The 20,510-nt window shown below is 46.6% G+C and overlaps 1 protein-coding gene across 2 annotated transcripts in view; it reads left to right on the top strand.

Moving 5' to 3' along the window:
* The first annotated feature begins 14,397 nt into the window (after positions 1-14,397).
* SLCO5A1 (solute carrier organic anion transporter family member 5A1) overlaps positions 14,398-20,510 on the top strand; it is a 76,972-nt gene continuing 70,859 nt past the window's right edge. Inside the window, exons 1-2 of one of the 2 annotated variants that reach the window (XM_049824413.1) lie at positions 14,398-14,477; positions 15,312-16,718. In XM_049824413.1, coding sequence (XP_049680370.1) covers positions 15,743-16,718 — 976 coding nt within the window. In that variant the 5' untranslated portion in view covers positions 14,398-14,477; positions 15,312-15,742. Of the gene's footprint in view, positions 14,735-15,311; positions 16,719-20,510 lie in introns of both variants that reach the window. The other variant, XM_049824406.1, reaches the window with a different exon arrangement.

The raw sequence follows: 20,510 nt of genomic DNA, 5'->3' as shown, positions 1-20,510 counted from the left end.
ACACATAGACACCTACATTTAGACACTGAAACGTCCTTCAGGATGGAAAGTATCAACTTTTTTTAAAACTATTCTCACATTATCCATACAAAATCTATTCCAAAATATTTATATTCTTTAATGCTAAAAGCAACAAGAGAGTCTTGCCTGAGTTTTAATGCAGGTGATTAAAAATTTGTACTGCCTTGCCACTAAGTGAATTGGCAGCACAGCACCAACCGTATGGTCTTCTTTTAGGGAAGAGTAAGGGCTCTGTACAGCTAAGAGGTATCTGAAATTTTTCTCTCTTTACAGCACTTTGAAGTTCTCCCTATAAACTCTTGACTGAAACCCTTGACTGCACAGATTTTATTTTGCAGGCAAGATAGGATAAGTGACTGTAGAAAATCTCTTTTCTCCCAGGGCCAGCAACTCTGATCAAAAGAACCCAATGCATGGCCTTTTGCAAAACTAGCAAAAGATATGAGGTTTCAATATTGATGTGCCATGCATATCCAGTGCCTTAAGAAAGAGCAGAAAGAGTTTTTTGCAGCTGAAGAGTTGGGGGCGGGGGGAGAAGTAAAAAAGAAAGTTTCTAAGCACCTTGCCTCAAATGTAAACTTATCTAAGGTAAGTCAGCCTGTGAAACATTCGCACTATTCCCATAGTCTTAACTGGTTGTAACTTTCTGTGCTTTCATTTGGATGTGCTAGGATATGGCAGCCTTTGGTAATTTATGTTATTTTAGACCACTGTAGATAGTGTTTTACAGCCATTAACCTCTCAGCTATTAAAGCTATTAAACTTAAGGAATTTGAAGCATCTAAGTACTGGGAATACTTTCTGACTTGTGCATTTCTCTCATGTCCTGAGGTCCAAGGAAGGATATAACAGAAGTTGTATGTTTATAAGGTCTGTCTGTATTTAAAAAAAAGAAGAAAAAAAAAAGATTAAGAGCTTACTAACGCAATTGCTGTATCAGATGTAATACTTTGTTACATCATGATGCCTCTTTGATGATCTGACACAAGCTCTGCCTGTGTAACGTAGCTTTGCTCCAAAAGCTAGATTCAGGCCAGCCTGTTTGGCTGAACAAGAAGAGGAGAGTACAAAGCAGTGCCATCATGCCAAAGTGAGGCTGGTAGGAACAATTCGGCCTTCTGTGATCTGCACGCTCTCCCTTGCGATGCCAAGACCATGCACTGTGGGAGCTGGATGTCCTTCTGGACACCTACTAGGCGACATCTAACACAGCTGGCAGAGCAATGGGACAGACCTTTTTGGAAGGCTGGATGAGGAAAGGGATGGAGATGGATAGGAGGAATGGAGAATGTAAGCAAGCCTGACACTAATCATCATACTTTTTATAATTTTCTTTAGGATTTCTGACTAAACAAGCATAGGAAAATATACAAGGTGTACAAATTTTGGTTTTTTTCCCCTTAATAACTAAAAACATAAGGACTTTAAAATCCCATATATGAGAAATGTATCAACCAAGCATTAACACTGAGGGGTACAGAGACAGATGTAACATGTCTAGATAATACAAAATAGGTAAGCAAAATCTTAAGTCCTCACCCATTTTAGTTTTGTATAAAATCCTGCTGACACTAAGCAAAACTGTTCAGAGCTACTTCATTGTACAGACATTCTAAGCATTTTCACATTGGAGTAACTAACTATTCACTGTATGTGTATAAATTAAAGAGGACACCCTAGAGGACAATCTTAGAGGACAACCACTAACTTCTCTCTATATTTGTTGAACACGGAGCCTAGTCCATAAACCCAGCATAGACGGCCACATATTAGACAGCTACGGTTAGGTGAGTTGGATCCCATTTGCTGCTTTTAAAATCTCTTGGTCTGATAAGGGGGAAATGAACAAACTTTCCACAACGTGAAACTATAATTTATCAGAGATAAAATGACCATTTTGCTTTATGTACTTATATTTTCTATGTCTTCTACAGCTGCAAAAAGAGTAACTAGCAAATGAGAAAAACACCACAGACTGATCTCATGTGAATGATGACAGCTTCAGCTGGTGAAGGTCTACTAATAGATATGTTTCAAAAGAAAGAGAGAAAGGAAGAAAGAAGGACAAATTTAAATAATGACCTGGCTCAACACTTGATTATATTCTGCTTAAAATTGGGCTGTAAAGGTATCCATTTAATGAGACAATGTACTTCCTTGCTGTGCAGTGTCTGCTCCAATCTTATCTAAAAGAGTGGAGGTACATCTCTGTAACCTCATTTTGGTGACAAAACACGGTGTTTATGCCAGTAATATTGCAAAGATGAGTATACTGAAACTGGCAACTCAACATGAACAGTGCTGAAGGCCTTAATAAGGAAATCTTCTGTCTTCCAGTATCCACAGTTTTAATTCTGTATTTTGAGGTTTTAAAATTCATTAAACTATTCCTTGCCTTATTCATCCGAGTCATTCTTCAATCTCCTTCCAGCATTCTGTTTCTGATTAATAGTTATTATTAAGCAATCATGGGAAAATTACTATTTTGTCCTGGAAAGCTCAGCAGTTCTAATAATGGTTAGGATTTCCACAGCTGAATGTGAACATATAGAATACAATCTGAAGCAATGCTTACCTTTTAAAATCTCTCTCTAAAGAACATTGTGTTTTTTCGCATTTTCATTATGTCTGTGAGCTACTGTGTTTTCTCAATAGTTTATTTTAATAAAGCTGATATTTCCTTATGTGTAGTAAACAATAAAGCTGATCTTTCTACTGCACAAACTATGTTGTAGAAATAATTAAAGCTATAATTGTGCAATGTGCCAAAAAGAAGGGTAAACTGGATAATCCAAACATCTGTTTTTGTTCACAAATGCAATGTAGAGATCCATGAACCCATCCAGAGTAAATACAGACTTCTTTGTATTTAAATTCAAATTAACTACCTACAGAAGAAGATGCCTATTTTTTTATTAGAACGGTTGGGTTTCAAGGTTCTTAACAATGAGGCTCAGTACATATTTCAGGTGAAACCATGGAAACAGCAGGAGCCATTTTACTCAAAATAGAAATACCACAAATGACCTTGACATTTAAAAGCTGATGCTGCACATTGTCATTTAGATTGTGAACGATGGGCATATTATCATGTCCTCTGTTCCAAAATTGTTCTTGGTCTTCTAGGAAGGATTATTTGAAAGCTGGGGACTTCCCTCATCCTCCCTTTTTATGGCTGCAAGGTAGGAAAGTAGGAACTCTGCAGGAAGGCATGACAAATTGTAAATGATGGCAGTGGAGCAGTACTCAGAGGAGTTCATTTGCACCTGAAGACTGTAGTTTGAATTCTGTCTGAAGACCTAACATGCAAAACTTCTCCCGTCAGGTAGCCAAGTGTGAATGGCTTTTTGCTGTCTATGTGCAGAGACACAGATTTTTCCTATCTTACATGTCTGAACAATACTAAACACTACAAAATACTGCTGAATTTAAGGATTTCGTCTTTTCAAGGATTGCTGGAGAGTGTGTTTTCTTAGTCTACAACCCCAACATAAAAATCTAACTTCTATAAACAGTTGAAAATTGCGAAGTATTTTGGCTTTTTGCTGTCAACCCATCCCTCTGGGAGCCATATTTCTCTTCCTGTTTGAATGATATGCTTGTTGCTGAAACGTAACTGCTGACCCAAGGCCGGCGCGGGGTCAGGGGTGTCAAACTTCTCAGCACAGGGCCCCGCTTAACAGGGTTGTATTGGAAAACACATCTTCCGAGCGGAGCTGTCTGCCACCGCTTGTCCCTCTCGTAGGACCTGCTGCCAGGGACAGGCACCTCAAGTGGTGGTTATCCCATGTGCTCTGGCATCAGCACCCTGTGCCCTGGCCCTCACCAGTGGGCAAGAGTGATGCAACACCGTGTTCGAGTGGGTTTGATGATTCGAGACCGTTGGATTAAGTTCTTTGCTGGCACTAACTTCTTTAGAGGCACTAACTGGAGGTCATATTTGGGAGGACAGCACTGGCACTCCCAGTTCTCCAGCCTGTTCTCCTTTGAGAAGACTGGAATATATGTTTTCTCCGCAGATATTCAGGATCCCGCAGATCAAAGACACTCCTAAAGAGATTTCAGATGCATGTATGTCCTTTGTTTCTCAGAAGACAATAAATGGGTTGAAGGTGGCAATAACCTGGAGAATAATTGACTGGCAGTGGAAATTTTACCATTGACTTTTGTGGTGCCAGGATTTTACCTTTTGACTTTGGACAGCATTTCATCTCTTGGGTGTAGCTAACACTTAAAAAACTCCCTTGTTGAATTCCCCACTGCTCCCATCTACCAATTCACAGAACACAAACCAACACATCAGTGGGAATTTCTGCTTATGTGATGAGCAGCAGAAGAGGTAGCACTGGGCACCATATAAGGAGAGAGCTGAAATGCCTACTGCAGCTTGGATTGCCTTCTCCGGTGGTTTTATATGGCTCCACCGAATTCATACCCTTTCTTTCAGTCTTCAGTTCAACTGTTTTCCTTTATTTATTACTAGTGTGAGTGTAGTCTGTGTGTGCGTGTGCCTGTGTGCATGTAAGTAATAGTAGTTTTTACTGGTCTTCTCTTTCACTTTGTTGAGTGTCCTGGCTTCGGCTGGGATGGAGTTAATTCTCTTCCTAGTAGCTGGTATAGTGCTGTGTTTTGGATTTAGGATGAGAATAATGTTGATAACACACTGATGTTTTCAGTTGTTGCTAGGCAGTGTTTACACTAAGTCAAGGACTCTTCAGCTTCTGATATTGCCCTGCCAGCAAGGAGGCTGGGGGTGGAGGGGGAGCACAAGAAGTTGGGAGGAGACACAGTCAGGACAGCTAATCCAAACTGGCCAAAGGGGTATTCCAGACCATATGACGTCATGCTCAGTGTATAAACTAGGGGGAAAACTGGCTGGGGGCCACTGCTCAGGAACTGGCTGGGCATCGGTTGGTGGGTGGTGAGTAATTGCATTGTGCATCACTTGTTTTGTATATTCTAATTCTAATTATTATTATTATTTTCCCTTCCCTTTCTATCCTATTAAACTGTCTTTATCTCAGCCCATGAATTTTACTTTCTTTTCCTATTCTCTTCCCCATCCCACTGCAGTGGGGAGTGAGCGAGCAGCTGTGTGGTGTTTAGCTGCCTGCTGGGTTAAACCACAACACTGAGTAATAGTTGTACTTCTAAACAGGATTTTTAATACTTAAAGAAGCCTGCTAACACTGCCCTTGAAGCTTTACTTACTTTGTCTTGTCCTCATGCTGGGAGCAACTCTTCCTTTAGGTGACAGATAGGAAGCCCATTTTCTGACATTTCAGATCCAGCAGCATCATGGCACGCAAGGCAAAATAATAGCTGGAGGGACAACAATGACAGACTAAAAACATCTGAGTGAAAATCTGCTTTATGAGCATCATTCTAGGCAGGATTTCCTTTCAAAGCTACTTAGGATTAATTTTACATAGCCATTTTATATGTAAAATAATTTAATTCCATTCACCACAGGTAATGTTGCATGTTGCAAGTGAATGCATCACAGCATTTCTTGTACAAACACAAGCTCTGTCCCTGTGGACCAGAAGGGTTTCGGAAGAATAGTAAAGAAAATAAGAAATTCAAGGTTTGCCCCTGCTGCCAGTCAGAGCAGCAGTCTCAGCAATGCTGTATATGACTTCAAGCCTACCATGAGAGCCTTGAGGTCACACTCCACAGCGTGCCCTTGAGCATTACACAACACCCAAGTCTTAATGGTCCCACAGACATCTAATAATAAGTTAACAATTAACACAAAACATTTTTTTAAATAAGAAAAGATTACCATCTGGGTGAAATGAGGGCTACAGTGCCTGGCTTTGGCTCATGCTCTGGGGCACACTTAGGTCAATGGCTTTCACGTACTGTTCCACCTCTAACTTTTTTGCAAGTTGTACTATTGATAACAAATCTAACAGACAAAATAACATTTAGAACAGAATAGAATAGAAGAGAACAGAATAGTTTAGTTGGAAGGGACCTACAAGGATCATCTAGTCCAACTGCCTGACCACTTCAGGGCTGACCAAAAGTTAAAGCATATTATTAAGGGCATAGTCCAAATGCCTCTTAAACACTGACAGGCTTGGGGCATCAAGCACCTCTCTAGAGACCCTGTTCCAGTGTTTGACCACCCTCTTGGTAAAGAAATGCTTTCTTACTTATTATCCAAGTCAGGACCTGGTTTCCAGGTAAGGTGAGTAGAGGAAGGGAGCAGATAGAGCCTCCTCCCTCCCCGCTCAGTTCCTCTTGCAATTCCACTTCTGGCAATGCCTTGCTCTGCCCTATCCAGTATGTCTAATGAAAATCCCCCATCTTCCTCCTGTGATTTAAACTGCTAACTAAAGCTAAAATGAGAATAGACCTTCCCCAAATGTCATGACAATAAGTATCTCACAAGTATCTGTGACCCTAAGCTGAAGAGCGGCACAGGCTGGTGACTTAGCTGATACAGAATATTATTATTTAAAGAAGCACTGCAACAGTCACCTTCCTCTTCTTGACAGCAGCAAGATAGCTAGATCACATCTGGAGGCAGCAGTAGAGCCTGCAGCAGGAGATTGAGGGCAGGAAAATCACTGGAGAAAAAATGGTGCTGGCTTGCTTCTCCCCCTTTGAGAAGGCATCCTCCCAGCCTGATGTATTTCCACCTGCCTCTGGTGACACTCTGGAAACACTAGAAACAGCAACCCCGCTGTGTGCAGGACCCACCAGCTCAATGCTCACTGCATCTCTGCTCTGCTGCCTCTCGCTTCAGCTCCACTGCAGCAAGTTTCCCCAGTCCCTGCCCAACCGATGAATATTGGATTAAATTCAGTGTTCATCTTTGGTGGCAGCTGGACAGCTGAGCTCAGTCCTATGGGTAGAAGAAACCCAATGGTATTTTCCTGAACCCAGGGGAATTGCTTTGTCCTATAACTCAGATGAGAATTGGGGCCACGGAGGGCTCAGGGCAACAGTAGGGCAGTCTTTAACGTGGAGTGGGAGGCTGCAATAGTTGAAATTTACCATTGGATTTTGTATATAAGCCCCCATGACTGCCATGCCTGAAAGCTTTCTTGGGTCAGCAGCTGCAGAGGCTACTGCTTGCTGACATAAGCCTTCAGAGTGCCCACATTAAAAACATGTTTGCAAGGATAAAAGATGAATAATGTTTCAGCATATGGTTCCTCTTAGAGCATTTCCTTTGGTTCTTTTTTCAGCCTTATAATAATAAATACATAACTTCAGGATAATTTTGCATGCATTCCTCTAAGAGATCTGCAAGTTTTATTTGTATAGGGACCCTAAGGCTGTAAAATATGCCCTGCTGGGCAAATTATTCTTCCTAAAAACCAACAAAACCCTGCTCTCATATCTGGCCTAAATCTGTTTTGAACAGTGGTGCATATTTACAAGCTGCTTTCCTGGCTACCTTTTTGTATCTCTGCTTTTTACACTGTATTGCTTCAGACCAGGTAATTGTAAATAGCTCACTACATTCTTTTCTGGTTTTCATATCCTAGGTAGAAGATTTGGTTTAAGTGCTGGAGATGTACAGTAGCCCCAGGGCTTTGAAATGGCTTTACCACTCCAGGGGGTAGGGAGTAGAAGTCTTATGGACTTACCTCAGAGTGTAATTCTCCTCATTTCAGCATTTCAGACCCTTTTCAGGTCTCCTGCAACAGAAGGAAGCTAGCTTCTGTACTGGCAATTGAAGAACATTTTAATATTCTCAGATTTACTGAACTGATTATGTTAAATCACATTTTAGATAGCAGTGTGTTTCATTAGAGTCTCTTCTCATGACTCCTTCTTGTGTTACTCCTATTTTTTGCTACCTTTATATTCATCAATGTTCAATTACTTTATTGCTACTCAGTAATTAAATTTGCTCATGATACTATTTAAAGGTATTGGTTCTGAATGACATGCACTTTCCCTGGACAAATGCTCTTTCCCTTTGTGTGAAGGCACAAGTGCTGATTCCAGGTGGCACATTGCTGGCTCCCATCTGAGGTGACTGGCTAGGGTGACACGTTGGAGCACGAATTCAGACACTGGCATAGTCCAGAAAGATGCATTTAAGGTGTCTACCTCTACACACACAGTAGATTTACTTAGAAGCTGGCAAGGAAATTGATTTTTTTCTTGCTCTCTGTTTAATGGTGCATTATAGATTTTGTGGTTTTTTTGGTGTTTTGTACTGAACCCCCTACATTTTGCAGTTAGTGATGTTTGTGGTCAGGCCACACTGTGGCCCACAGTAGACTAAAAGCCTATCATGTCATGGCAACTGGGATCGGGGGTTGATGACCCAGGAGTTCCCAGACATTTTTATGATCCTGCGTACTGACTTTCAGAGAGGATATTTTCACTTGGTGGCATTCTTCCATGTTTCTTCTATTGTGGCGCTGATATTTTGTGATTTTGCCAGTGCATTTCCTCTGAGAGAAACTAATGATCATGTCGGGGGGGGGGGGGGGGGGATCAATGAGCAAATGTTCTATTTTAATACAGAATTTTGAATTTGGGTATGGGTAAAGAATTCAAACAGATTCAAACTGTTACTTCAAAGTGTTTTGACTTTGTCACTTAACATTTAAAACTAGCACACTTAAAGGCATAAAAGTGTAGAGAGAAGAATAATGTTTAAGGATGGTTAAGGTCATAATGCATATATTAACCAAATATAAATGCATTAGCTTATACATGAATACTGAATTCTTGCCAAAAGGCCGCTGAAAGGTGACATTGAAATAAAGCAGCACATGCTGAGAAACGAGATCTCTGTGAATGACAGTGAGAGGGAAATCTGGTTTAGTCTTTGTTAATGGCTTTGGCCCTGGGTTCAAATGATGCTTCCATAGTTTCAGATGAATGCTTGCACCATTTTAAAAGCAGGTTGTAGTAGAGGAACCGGGACTTGCAGGGAAAAAAATGTGAACACAAAGAATGAAATGGCATAACGAGGCACAGTACAGCTCCCTTCTTCCTCTCCCATGTAGACTATATGAGTATCTCATGTCTCCTTAATGCCTGATACTGCTGTGGCAGTAGGAAAAAAAAGGCTTAAAACCAGAGGTATAGATCTTAGGAAACAATTATAGGCACTAAATGTGCCTTTGCATTCAAGGCATAGACCATATCTCATTATACTGCTGCTAGGCTACCACAGCCCTGTATACATTCCTAACCAAGTATCCTGGTGTTTAATAAACTGGTATACCTTACCTGTAAATAACTTGGAAAAAAGATATCTTTGATGATTGGCTGCTAGATTATCTGCCTTTAGATATTGCTTGCTCAGGGCTAGAGTGCAGCACTTACTGCACTGCGCTGCAGCATGCGCTGTGGCTCAAAGCTGCCCAGAGCCTCAGCACCCTGCGGCGCTTGAGTGAGGGGCTCCAGCCTGGCTCCAGAGTGGAGGAAAAGGCCTGCTCCTCTCCGCAGTGCAGGGATGGAGGAAGCCCTCACGGTTCTCCTCAGACCGGAGAGACTGCCCGTACAGCGGTCCTGTGCTGACTCGGACAGCTTCCTGCATCCTCCTCCCTCCCTCTGCCCCACTAGACAAATTCCTAGCACGGCCTGACATGTTGCAGGGTTGGGAATTAGAGCCCCTGCCTCCTAGTTTGTCACTGAGCATTTATCAATATGATCTCCAGAGGTTAATGGTATGTAGAAAATGTGCTTTAGTTTCTCCTTGTTTCTTCTATGCTTTCTCTTCTAGCTTCTTTTTTTTTTTTTTAAATTTTACTTTGTCTCCTTACATCTAAAACCAACTGAGACTTTTTACACTCAAATCTGTTTTTTCAAAACAGGAGTTCTTCTGTGTGTAATTGCATAGGAGAGAGACATAAATAATCAAGAGTCAGTCCCACTTTTAAGATGCTCGACTAGCTTTTTCAGACAAATGCACTTAAACATTGGGCTTTTGCTTGAGAAAGAAGTTCTAATTTTGAACACACCTGTTAAAATTATCCCAACTAGATTCACTGCAACTTACCTCCTGAGACTTGGCATCTTCTAAAACAAAACAGTAAGCCTTACAGAATCATTACTATGACTCATATAGATGGCATGGGCTTTATCCTGCTACTAGGCACTTAAAGGGGAGTCTGTGTTTATAGTCATGGTGCCAGATTTAGCCCTGAGATGAGCAAGGCATGTCAGAGCCTTTCCTGCGCTACCCTTTGCAGGTAGCCTTATCACCTGCTGCTTCCAACTGGGCCCCCTGCACTGACAGAAGCCCAACTCACCACCTTTCTGTGCCCAGTAAACACTGGATGGCCAACTGAACCCATCCCTCCCATCACCCTGGCCCTGCTGTGGGTGGTAGGGGTGCTCCCTGGGTGGGAGAGCATGGCACAGCGCAAACGATAAAGTAGAAGAATGACCTCAGTGAGAAAGTGTAGCCCTTTCTTCTCTGATATGTACAGTTTCAACGTTGACAGCTGTCACCCCTAAGCTTAACTATTATTTCTGAGACTGTCTTTCTCTTTTCTTCCATTCTCCTATTGCTTTGCACTTCCCTCCCATTCAGGGTTTCTTGATTTCATTCATGAAACTGTAGCTAGCTCTTCTCTGGAGACGGACAAACGTTAAGGTGGATTTATCTGAACTGTGTCTGAGTGCGGTTAAGCTCATTTCTTGTACTAAAGGAGGTCTTTAGTTTGGGATCTTCTGTTACAAGCGCTCTCTCTGACATCTCAAATAAAAATAATGAGCTGCTCCCTCCCAGCAGTGAGCTGCCCTCGGGAGTTCATTAGGACACTAGCTTGGTGAGAGTCCCTGAGGAACGAAGTTACTTGTCCTTTCGCTTTATGCTTCCCCATGCTCACGCTCCAGGAGGACCTAAAGCCCATTAGCCTCCTAATGCACATCCTGTTTTGCTTATTGCTTTATTAATATTGGGCTGAGAATGAAAAGCAGATGTTGCCCAAAAATGGCAGCAGTGTTAGGGAACAGGGGAAGAAAGACAAGCGTGTTGATTTATTGCATTTGTGGCATAGTGTCGAGAGGAAAACCTGGCTGGAAATGTGAAAAAATGAAGGAAAAGCAGAGCCATCAACTCATAGCTCAACTGCAGCTGAGTTCTTCCCTGTCTTTAAGGCCTGGAATAGACAAGGCTGAGGCACCTTGTTGGGCATCTGCAGCTCCCTGGACTAGCAAGTACATGTAAAGCCCCAAATCCATCACAACTGAAGTGTGACCTTAAAAAGATGGCACCTTTGTAGCTCTGTTACCTTCTCCTCAGAAACTGATACAGCTTGTGAGACTAAGCCTGCCGGAGGTAAGGTACAGCTCTTCCCCTCTGCTGACGGGTACCATCTCTCTGCCAAGAGGTCGCATCCCTCAAAGAACAGCAGCCGAGCACGCTGGGCGAGCGCTCACCACCGCGGTGGGGGCAGCCCATGATGGAAGGAGGTTGTCAGCTGGGAACTTGGGTAGGCACTCTTAAGACGAAGCGCCTGTCTCCCACTAGTCCTGACTTGATGTCTTCCACTAACACAGATAAATCAAAAAGCAAGGTGTCAGCCCATGTCCTTAACCTAGCAGAATGGGAACCGTGTTCTTTCGCAGTTGTGGCCATAAACAGACTGTTCTGCAACATCAATTGATTGCTTTGTGCTTGAGGGAGACTGTGTATTTTAAGTTCACTACAGTAAAACCTTAAAAGCAGAAAGTTTGCATAATAAGTCTTATACATTTATATTTTATTGTGAACTTAGATACTGTCATTGCACCTTCTGTAATTAACCCGTCAAGTGAAGAGAGTAATATTGATTTCCCGTTCATCACTTGGCACCGGGTGCTTATACCCAGGCTACAAATATTCTCGTTGCTCAGCTAACCTGTTATTTAAGTATTCAGAGCCAAAAGTAAGCAGGGAAGTCAGGCATTTTGTTAGCTGTAGTCAGCTGTAGTAACTTCCTAAACCAAACATCTTCACCTAGTCCTAAGGACAATTTTATCCCTGGATAGGTGTCATGGTTTAACCCCAGCCAGCAACTAAACACCGTGCAGCTGCTCACTCACTTCCCCCCCCTCACCCAGTGGGATGGGAGGGAAATCGGGAAAAAAAAAAGTAAAACTCATGGGTTGAGATAACAACAGTTTAATAGGACAGAAAGGAAGAAAATAATAATGATAACAATAATAAAATGACAATAATAAAAGAATTGGAATATACAAAACAAGTGATGCACAATGCAATTGCTCATCGCTTGCTGACCGATGCCCAGTTAGTTCCCGAGCAGCGATTCCTCCCCACCCCCAGCCAGCTTTCCTCCCAGTTTATATGCTGGGCATGACATCATATGGTATGGAATATTCCTTTGGCCAGTTTGGATCAGCTGTCCTGGCTGTGTCCCCTCCCAACTTTTTGTGCCCCTCCAGCCTTCTTGCTGGCTGGGCATGAGAAGCTGAAAAATCCTTGACTTGCTATAAACACTGCCTAGCAACAACTGAAAACATCAGTGTGTTATCAACATTCTTCTCATACTAAATCCAAAATATAAGACTGTACCAGCTACTAGGAAGAAAATTATCCCAGTCGAAACCAGGACAATAGGTTTGCCACTCTAGAAAGAATTGAAATTGTACCTGTTTGCAGGCCGTATGGTTTGTAACTGCTGTGAGGGCTGGGAATGCTGCACCCTTGTATTTTCCCATGGGACTGGAGAATACTTTTGTGATATCTACTGTTATTTCTGTGATCTCATGAAAATTATTGTTGGTTTTATACAATAATGGCTAGGAATCCTGGTCATAGAACAAGATCCCAAAGCTGATGTATAAATACATGACCTGTAAAACTTACAGACTGCAGTTATTGGTTCATCATCAGATACTAGTTCAAGTGCAACGGAGCTACCGAAGTTTAATGCCTACCGGCTGAATTATACATGTGTTCTCAGGGATGGCTCAGTGAGACAACTGAGTTAATTTAAGAGCTCGTCCTTGTTGAAATGGGCTATCCTCTCTTCCTCTTTCCCCATGGACCTCCCCTGTTTTTTCGCAAGCAAGTTCTTGTGCTCCCATCCTTGGTGAAGTGATCCAGCTCATCAAACCAGCAAAAAATGTTTCTTTCTCTTGGATTGGTTTCCTGCCGCCTCAGCAAGCTGAATCAGCTTAGGGCTGAGCCGAGTGCCAGAGCCGGCACGAAGGAAGCTGTGGCCCTGAGGGGCTGACAGTGGAAGAGGAACACCTAGGGAAAAAAAGCCTAGGGAAAAAAAGCCTAGGGAAAAAAATGTATTGTCCTGGCTGTGTTGAGTTTAAGCTGTTTGAGTGCAACGCAAGCACAAAGAGGTACCAAGCACAAGCGTGATAAAAATTGAAAATGCTGTCCTATGAAACTACCTTATTGATCAAGATTCTAAGTAAGTAAAGAAATGCGGTGAGTCATTCAGTCTTAAACACTTTCTTTTTTAAAGGAAGGGAAACAAATCAAAGGTAAATCCTCTATCCTGCCAGAAAAGCACTAGCTATTCAGAAATGTGTAGGATATTATAGTTCTTTGGTGTATTCCTTGGCATCATTCTATGGTAAAACTTAGGGCAAAGGGAGGAATACCTCGTCAGTTCACTCCCTATCAAGCCACAACAAATGTAATCATTTCCAGGACTATCTAGACTTATTTTAGTACTAGGGCTTTAAAAACGGCGACTTGAGAGAACAAACCAGTGTGATTCATGACACTACACAAACTGAGAAAAAGGGATTAAGAGGAAAGCGTGAGAAGTAAACTCCAAACTACTTTTCCCAGGTTTTGTGCGCATTTCCCGCTTTCGGAGATGGTTTACTGTGTAGACAAGACCCTGGACAAAATGGATCATCAGGTGGCCTGGCTTTCTATTCCCCCCCCCCCCCAAAACCCCCAAACCAAAACCCAACAAACCCCTTTGCTCTTTCTTCTCCCTTTTCAGCAGACGCTGCATTCGAGGTCTCGTCTTCCGAGTATTTCATGACCTTTTACACAAGGCGATGCAACACCACGAAGCATCCGAAACGCCGCCTGGGGCTGACAAGCGTGCCCGCCCGTCGCTCCGCTGACTTTCTCGGCGACGGCCGGGAAGCTGCAGCACCCGGCGGCTCCGGAGGAGAGCAAAGGCACCGGCCAGCCCCTGGCAAAGCCTGCCCCGCCGCGGGGCTCCCTCTCCCGCGGGGGCTCCGTAAACTCTCCCCAGGGGACGTAACTCGGTTCATCGCGGGCTGCCGCTCAGCCCTGCCGCCGCAGGTCGCCGGCGGCCCGGGACCCGCTCCCGGCTCGGGGAGGGTCGGAGGGGACGCGGCTGCCAGGCGGCATCGCCCGGCCCGCAGGCGGCGGCGGGCGGCGGCGGGCGCGCCTGCGCTCGGCCGCGCCGCCCGGGGAGGCGGAGGCGGCCGAGGGCGACCGGGCGTTGGGTGACAGGCGGGGCGGGGGCGCAGGGCCCGGCTGGCTCCCCGGCTCGGCCGCCCCCCGCGCCGCAGGCACGGTGAGTAGTCCCCCCCCCCGCCCTGTCTTTCTTCTCCGCGGCGGCCGGGAGGAGGGCGGTCGGTGCGCCCCGCCGGCTCCCCCGCCCTGCCCGCTGCCCACCCTCCGGGGGCGGGGGGAGAGCCGCCGCTGGGCCGCCGTTGCCCGGGCTGCCGCTACTTCCCCCCGCCCCTCCGCGCCGCCGCACCGAGCAGGCGGCGGCGGCGGCGGGGAGACAAAAGCGGACAAAGGAGGCAAAACGCGTGTTTCGCTGCCGGGGTAGGCAGGGCTGGGCTGGGCACCACTCGTTGCTCGGCGGTCCCGCGTCTCCGCGGGCACGGGGGGCGCCCGGGCGAGCAGGGGCGGCGCGGTCGGCGCCGGGGTGCCGGCTCCCGGGGTGCCCGACGCCGCTGCCCCGGCATCGGCTTTGTTCCCCTCTCCGCCGCCCGCTGCCGCTCCCCGGGCCGCCGAGTTGTAGCGGAGTATTTATTTCAGCGTGTTTATTTTTAGGCTGGAAAATAAAAGGCTTGGCACGGCGACCTTTGGCTGTCGCATCCGGCGCCGAATAAAAGGGTCGCGCTCCGGCCGAGGCCCGCGGACGTGTGTATGTCCGCCCCTGCTCTTACGTAAATCCACGTGCTGTCCCCAAGGTCGCGGCCCCCGGGGCGCTCCCGCGACCCCCCGCACCCCCCCACCCGGCTCCCGTGGGGGCGGCGGGCGCTTCCCCGAGCTCAAGGCAGACCCCGGGGTCGGGCGGGCAGAGGCCGGGGCGGCGGGGAGGGGAAGGGGTGGGGGGGGGTGGGGGGCGCTGGGGCTCGGCGCCGCTGACCTCCCGTGTTTGCTCTCCGACCCGCAGATCGGCAGCACCCCCCTCCCGGAGCTCTGTCACCGGCGTCGGCGGCGCGGAGCGAGGAGGATGCGGGCGGCGGAGCGGCGGCGGCGGCGGGCGGCGCTCCCCCGCGGCGGGCGGGCTGGCCGCGGGGCCCCGGCGGGCGGCTGCTGAGCGCGGCGCCGCGGGCATGCGGCGGCGGGGAGCAGGAGCCGCCGGCAGCGGGGGCGCCCCGGCGGGCGGGCGGCCCCTCGAGCGAGACGGAGGGAGGATGGAGCCACAAAGGACTCTGGCTGACACGTGCGGCGGGGCGGCCGGCGGCCGCGGCTAGGGCCACCCCCCTCCCCTCCCTCCTCCCCTCCCCGCTATGCTGCGCTCCCGCCGGGCCCCTCAGCGCGCTCGACGCACGGCGGCGATGGAGCCGGCCGGGCTCCTCTGAGGCCGCGGCCGGACCCAGCATGGCCTCGGCGGGGACCCCGGCGCCGCGGCGCCCCGGGGCGGAGCGGCCGGCGGCGGCGGGCCGGGCGGAGGCGCCGCGGTGCCGCAGCCTGCCGGCGCTCGGCGGGGCGGCGCCGCGGGGCCGCGGGGCCGCGCTCGGCTCCCCCCTGGCGGCCGGGGGGGGCGGCGGCGGCGGCGGCGGGGGCGCCCCGCCGAGCCCCGCCGCGGGAGCGGCTCCCGAGGACGACCGGGGCGGGGGCGCCGCCGCCGGCGGGGCTGGCCGGTCCCCCGCCGCCGCCGCCGCCGGCAGCGGGAGCTTGCCCCGGAGGACGGAGCGCGGCCAGGCGGCGGCGGCGCCCGGCCGAGGGGTGTCCCCGGGCCCCCCGCCGCCGCCGCCGCCGCCGCCGCTGCTGCTGGCGGGCCCCCCGGGCAGAGCGTGCCTGCGGGCCGTGCTGGCCGACTCGCGCTTCTTCTTGGTGTGCATGTGCTTCCTGACCTTCATCCAGTCCCTCATGGTCTCCGGGTACCTGAGCAGCGTCATCACCACCATCGAGCGGAGATACAGCCTCAAGAGCTCCGAGTCGGGGCTGCTGGTCAGCTGCTTCGACATCGGGAGCCTGGTGGTGGTGGTCTTCATCAGCTACTTCGGGGGGCGCGGACGGAGGCCGCTCTGGCTGGCTGTAGGGGGGTTTTTCATCGCCCTAGGGGCTGCGCTCTTCTCCTTACCTCATTTCATCTCGCCGCCGTACCAGATCCAGGAATTGAACTCCTCCGTCAGTAACGAGGGCTTGTGCGTGACTGGCAATGGCACCGCCAAAGAGCAGTGGGACTCGCCGGCCTGTGTCAAGGACTCCGGCGGAAACGACCACTCTCTGTACGTAGCTTTATTCATTTGTGCCCAAATCCTCATTGGCATGGGCTCGACACCCATCTATACCTTGGGACCAACCTACCTAGATGACAATGTCAAGAAAGAAAACGCCTCGCTTTACCTAGGTAAGGCATCAAAGTACCAGGGTGCTTTGAAGGCTGAACCCCAGATCTCTCTGAGGGACCAGTTACAGGTACTTCTGCCCTGTTCCTTCCGAAAAACGTTTGTGCTAAGCTTTCCTTCTGAAGTGAACTTTTGAAGTAAAATTGCCGCGCTTTACTACTTTAAAATGTTTTGTGGAGCGGTGAACAGCAGTAACTGGAGAAGCTGAGGTAGCGTGCCTAAAAGTGGCTGTACTCGCACCCTCCTGCACGGGGAACGGGACGGCACAGAAGGTCGGCTTCTCTAACGCTTTTCGGCACTTGGCCTTAGCCGGTGACTTTTTCAGAAAGCAACGTTTAAGTTGCCCTGCCCCTTCGAGTTTCTTTTTACTGATACAGAAGCAAGGTATTTCTAAATTTTGGTCAGCATGCCTTTAGCCTAGAGTCTCTATCTATAATATTAATGTTTTATAAGCACTTTGAGAGGTTTTGGCATGCTTTGTTTTACTTTTCCAGCATTCATTTAACTAGCAATGAATTTTGGCTGGCATTGATAAAGAATCTGGCAACTCAGATAAAAAACGGTTGATGAAACAGCAAGTAAAACCTTCAGGGTTAAGAGCTCGGTTGCAGGAGCTCAAGGGATGCAACAAAATGAGAGTCCCATCTGGCAGTTTCAGCAGGTACAGACAGGTCTTCCTGGTAGTCGTTCTTATGATGGGAGGAAGGGGTTTCTCAGGTAACTAACTAGTTACTAAACTTTTTTGGAGTTTGAACACGGTACTGAACACCATACATTTTTGATAGTTTATGTAATGCATAAGAGGATTGACTGTCCTCTGACTTTGCACTAGTATCTTACATGATTCTGTAAGAAATGAACCTTACGTACTCCTTAAAATTCTTTTCAAATAAGGAGAGGCACTTACGGGGCTGAAAGAGCTGCCAAGAGGTTTTGGATGCTCAGCGTTACCATTTGCAGTTCAATTTACTTCAGCTTTACGATAGCCGTGGAGATAATCATTCCATGTAAAATAGCCATGCATGAAAGGGATGCACTCGGGGGTGTGTGTATGTGTGTGTGTGTAATTAGTTTATCAAGCAAAAGTAGTGATACGGATCAGTATTTTTATTCCTTTTGACTATTCTTCAGCAATTTGACTGTTCCCTGAACCATTTTAAAGCCATGTATGGTCTATGTGCGGTGTCTTGAGAAAGCCTGAGGCACTGTTGGTTTTCGGAAGGAGGGACAGGTATTATCTCTGTTTTTTCTATTGTTCTCACAGCATTGCTAATCTGCTGGGTGAGATATTTGACAAAGTGTTTTTCCTCTCTTCCTCCTCTCTGAGAAATGTTAAGTGGTGTGGAAATTTAGATTAACCTAGAATCAACTTTATTGGCAGTATGAAAAAGCAAAGCATCTTGTTGCTGAGGTTAGTAATTGTAGTTCGGAGCGGCAGAGAGGGGAGCTGAAACTTTCGCAAATAGATGATTTCATACAGTCCTCAAAAACATGGGAAAAAATGAAATGGAAAGTATGTAGGTGAGGAATGAAGGGTAAAAGAGATGAACGATGTGAGAGGAGGAAGAAGTCTTCGCCAAAAGGGGAAGCAAGGTCAGTGGTCGGAAATCCTCACTGTGCAGGAGAAACGATGCCTACCGCTGAAACGCTTCGAGCACAGGAAATTGTAATAAAGTGACTCAGGTAACTTCTAATTGCATCAAAGATCAGCCTTAAAGTTAACAAAGGTATAAGACACCAGCAGCTGTTGGAAGACTCTGTGTGACCCCGTACATGCCAGGTGCTGAAGGCAGCTTTGATCTATACCGGGGGGTACCCTTGTAGAGTTGAAGTTCATATGTAGTGATTTGGAAGAGTAAAGATGAGGTACCCAGCTACAGTGTACATGAAAAATTTATGCCTGCAATCTGATTGTGTCCACAGGGAGAAGAATTAAAATGAACACAAAGCATGTTTAAACATCGAGTAAAATGTACCTTTCAGTCTTTAAGTTTCTTGGGACTGAAAGGAAAGTTGCTTGCCAGTGGAAATCTTGGTATTATCTTTTTTAAACAGTGTGAAATTCTGAGGAAACTTTTAACTTGTTCAGGTTTGAATATTTACTTCGCTTTAGACTTAGGCCAATGACTTTTTGACAGGCAGGATTAAAAGCTGAGTTCCGTGGAAGAAAAGAAAAAGAGCATTGTTTGGTACGTTGATGTGAGCAAACATGTTCTTTTGGAGCTTCTCAGTGGTTTGGAATGTTTCATGTCCTTGAGAAGGAGAGGGATTTGTGGGCAGCGGGCAGCCCAGCTGGGCATGGGGATGGAATAGAAGTGGCCAGGGCATGGCTCTGCAGGCCAGCCACCAGACATCTTGCCTTATGCAATGCCTGTTTCTCAAGGCAGTATGACTTTATTACTGGGGCAAGCTATGCAAATGATGTCAAAATGTAAAATGTATGTATGCATGTAGGCATGAGCTAAGAAAAAGTCTTGGAGCGGGCCATGGGAGTTGAAGTTTTCAAAAGAGGAGAAAGCCTGGTGAAACAGATCCCAGTCACACAGATACATGAGGACAGTTAATTTAAAAAAAAAAGTATTAACACAAAGTGGAAGGTCACCACTAACGTGTTTGTTCGTAATCATGCTGGTATTGCATTCTATGTTTTTCTTCCAAAGAAAGGTAACATAATATAAAAGTGTTCAGATGAGAAACATTTGTTTACAAGCATGCACATGATAAAGTTCCCACCGAGCTGCAGAACTGAGGAGCTCTTCAACCCCGCGAGTGTGCCCACTAATATTAGGTCAGTAAAGCCCCCCCCCCGAGTATCACTAATCCTGATTCTGCAAAAACTCACCTTATGTGGCTGTGGAAGCTATTTTATTTATTTTCCAAGTTAATCCAGCTCAGGGCTCGAGTGGCAATAGCATATCCTCTTAAGTGTAGGCATGCAAGCTCAATGTGGACAGCTGTTTTAACATTCCTGGCTGGAAGTCCTGCTCTCAAAAAACATATTTGATGCTTATACATAGTCTCTTGGCTGCCTACACTTAAGTCCATCTGTCAAGGTGGCGTGGTGCCAGTTTACAAGGTGGTATGTCATTTTTAGTAGGACAAAGGTGCCAAGCAGGGATGTGTATTTGGGCTGCCTGCATAGCAATGTGCGAGCTCACTCTTCTGCGGGATGTTTCTTCCTTGTGAAGGCAGTGCCACCTCCAGGTCCTCCTGCCCCTTGAACCTGGTGGTACTTTGATGCCCTGATGCTAACTGTTAGAAAATGTATGATGTCAGGCTTGGAAACAAGTTGTGATTGTAACAGGACCCTAGGAAATATAAGAACTGGCTCCCTTAATCACAGATAATCCAAAATGGAAGTTACACAATTTCTGTAAAAACTGGGCAATCACTAAGTTGTCTTTGTCCTCTCCAAAAGTCTTTCCCTTCTGTGCTCAGCTGTACCATAGCATGGCTGTCATCAGCTGTCCGATGTGTGCAGGTTCTGCTTTTAATTAATTAATTAATTAAATTGCAATTTGTCTTGAAGTCAAACTGGACTTCACGAGTCTTGTTTTGTACTCTTGATGGTGTTTCTGCTACTTGTCAAGTTCTAGCGCTTAAAACACTGTTTTTTTCTGAACACTGTGGGCTCTTTGTAGGGATTCAATAGTTTGTTTTGAATGTGAGTTTACCTTGTGATTGTATCATGAATTTTAATAGTAGTTCCTTAAAATTAACTGTGGCTCTTGGAAAGGGAAGTTTTATTAGTGGCATTACAGTGCCTGAATAATTTTAAAATATCTTGCTTCTTT

The sequence above is a fragment of the Accipiter gentilis genome, chromosome 2 (genome assembly GCF_929443795.1).
Source record: "Accipiter gentilis chromosome 2, bAccGen1.1, whole genome shotgun sequence".
Lineage (NCBI taxonomy): Eukaryota > Metazoa > Chordata > Aves > Accipitriformes > Accipitridae > Astur > Astur gentilis.
The sequence above is the reverse complement of the archived record's forward strand: the minus strand, read 5'-3'. Positions and strand labels throughout refer to the sequence as shown.